The sequence below is a fragment of the Cynara cardunculus genome (genome assembly GCF_001531365.2).
Source record: "Cynara cardunculus var. scolymus isolate 2C chromosome LG 13, CcrdV1, whole genome shotgun sequence".
Taxonomy (NCBI): Eukaryota; Viridiplantae; Streptophyta; class Magnoliopsida; order Asterales; family Asteraceae; genus Cynara; species Cynara cardunculus.
The window spans coordinates 40,131,034-40,133,634 of record NC_037540.1 but is presented as its reverse complement, the minus strand read 5'-3'; the positions used below and the strand labels follow the sequence as shown (position 1 = coordinate 40,133,634).

Below are 2,601 nucleotides of genomic sequence, written 5' to 3'. Positions count from 1 at the left end.
ATTATAATGGTGTAACTTGTTAAAATAAAAATGTATTTTTTAAACATGTTTTAATTGATATACGATTATGTATGTTAATTTGATAAATGTTTAAAATGAAACATTTAAAAGTAAAAGACGTAAAGTAAATTAATTAATTAATTATAGGGGTATAAAGTGTAAATTTAAAATTATAATTTTAAAAAAATCGGTTGTGAGGGGGTGATTGTATGTAAGGGGGTGAGTGTATGTGAGGAGAGGATGAGGTGAAAAAGTGAGTATAAAGGGTATTTTGGTCATTTAGTATTTTAAGACTTTAAAGCTTCTGCTAAATTTGCTTAATAAGATAGTATATATATATATATATATATATATATAGTGTATATTGATATATAATATGAATCATGAATGTATATCTATCAAACATACACTATAAATACGCATACACTATATATACATATAGATGACTTTTTTTTGGAATGACAAATTTTTAAAAAAGGCGACTATCGCTGGCTAGGAATACAAACTCGAGGCAAAGACAACTCTCGAGTTAGAGCTCTATGTCTAATCCAACGAAAAACAACGGATCGAATCTCATTAGCAAGCCCCCGCCATACATACATATAGATGACTATATATAAACTATACATACATACGCACTATATATCCAATATATACCCTATCGAATTTATGAATTCATACACTATACAAAACGACCCAACAAAATATAAATACATATACATTATACAACATACATTATGTATCATTTACGGACGGATGTGAAAAGTTCAGAATGAATTAAAAGGCGGTCGCTGATCCATTAGTAATGTAAAACATATACGGACAGTCTTAATAATAAATCAAAATTTAAATAATTAAAACCATTACCGATGGCTTTGAGATCTATCACTAATATGTAGCTAGCTTAAATTATCCGTCACCAAATTGTCAACGTATTTGTGACGGATGTTTTGTTTTCTCTAATCTCTCGCTAATATGATGATACTTCATCGTTAATTTAAAGTTTTTAGAATTACCGACATCACTTATCCGTCGGTAACTTACATCATCGAAAAGTCTCCTTCATTTTAGGGAAATAAATATAATTACACATAAATAAACTTGGGGCGATATCTTCTCATCAGAAGACGTAAAATTTGTTCGGACCATACAAAGAGGTTTGTTTGCTTAGACTTCGTAAACTTGTCCTCTCTAGGCCGCCATATATATTCCACATTAATCTGAGTACCATTTTCGCAATTTCGCCCCTAGCACAACTTGATACAAGATCGCTTTTCATTCATTGAAACAGCTCTTATAACTCACGTGATGTAGAAGTATTTAGGCAATGAGCCATGACAAGTATAGTTGTGCTAGTTACTGTAGATAGAAGTTTAGAATCATCAACCAAGCTTATCCAATCTCCATGAGCTTTTAGCTTTCTTAAGATCGTGATTGAGGACATCCAATATACAAAAAATGGTAGGGAACATTGTCAAATCACAAATGTGACGCTCCTTAACCTCATAGTTCACCTACTGCACCTATACGTGTATATCCCTAAAAGAGAATAGAAGACAAACTAAGGGGAATAATTGAACAAAATTCCTGAGGATTGTTGCTCCCAAAAGTATCAGGAAGCATGCAATCGTGCTGTGAGTTCCACAAATGCATCTTCATGGCAGCAAATGGTTAGTCCTCCCATTGGATGATCAAAGCCAAGTTCTTCCTCCGCGTGACGCAGCAAGTCCTGGAACAATGGTTGGTCCAAATAAGATATGGGAACCACAAATCGCCGTTTCTGGATTTCACCCACATACACTGCTAGATGACCTTTCGGGACATCCGATTGATACTTTCTGCTCCGAAGAGAGTTTACTTTGCTAAAACATCGTGCATTAGCAATCAGTGATGGCAACCGGACAAGTCCCATGTCTAGGAATCCTGGAGTAGTAGAAAGAAGTGAATAGAATACTATCACAAACTCGTTTTCCTGTGGTTAAATTGGATGGGAAAATTCTACTTATTATAGGGTTTGAAGATGGCTTTATAGCATTCTAGCCAACTGGCTTGGAGAAAGTTGTGAAGCCTCACATGGCCAGCTTTCTAAAGAATATCCGAATTTCCACGCTTCCTACTTCATAAACGAATTCAGAAAACTTCACAGAAACGTGCAACATACTCTATGATTGATTTCCATTACATTAAAATAGTATTAGATGTAAAGAGATGTGTAGAACAAAATCGGGTATTTGAGCTATATTCTACCAATATCCATATCAGTAACTTGACAGCATATTATGATCTTGAAATGGGCAAGATAATTTCTTAATTGTTCACATGTATATCACTAAATTACATAAATAATAACATTTCTGTTTATTGGGTTTTGTAGTTCTAAAAGAAAATTATATTTGTAGAAGGAGATCGTAGCAGACTATCGAGTATCAGAGTCCAGTTGTCAGGATCATTTAAAAATTATCCAGCAGTCAGAGAACCTCACATGCTAGGATTATGGAGTTGCTGAATAAGCTATAGGCACGATATTTGAGGGCTTATTCATATAACTTCCATTCATCCATTTGACTTCATGTTGATGAGATCCAAATGAACTTTTATCAT

The 2,601-nt window shown here is 33.8% G+C and overlaps 1 protein-coding gene across 1 annotated transcript; it reads right to left on the bottom strand.

The window, feature by feature from the left end:
- Positions 1 to 1,449: 1,449 nt before the first annotated feature.
- Positions 1,450 to 1,936, bottom strand: LOC112525239 (auxin-responsive protein SAUR21-like). Its single transcript, XM_025135278.1, has one exon. The coding sequence runs from the start codon at positions 1,910 to 1,912 to the stop codon at positions 1,613 to 1,615; it is 300 nt and encodes a 99-aa protein (XP_024991046.1). The 5' UTR covers positions 1,913 to 1,936; the 3' UTR covers positions 1,450 to 1,612.
- Between the last annotated feature and the right edge of the window lie 665 nt (positions 1,937 to 2,601).

Bases quoted from the DNA above. Each gene is read 5' to 3' on its own strand.
- LOC112525239 (XM_025135278.1), bottom strand. From the start codon at position 1,912: ATGGGACTTGTCCGGTTGCCATCACTGATTGCTAATGCACGATGTTTT.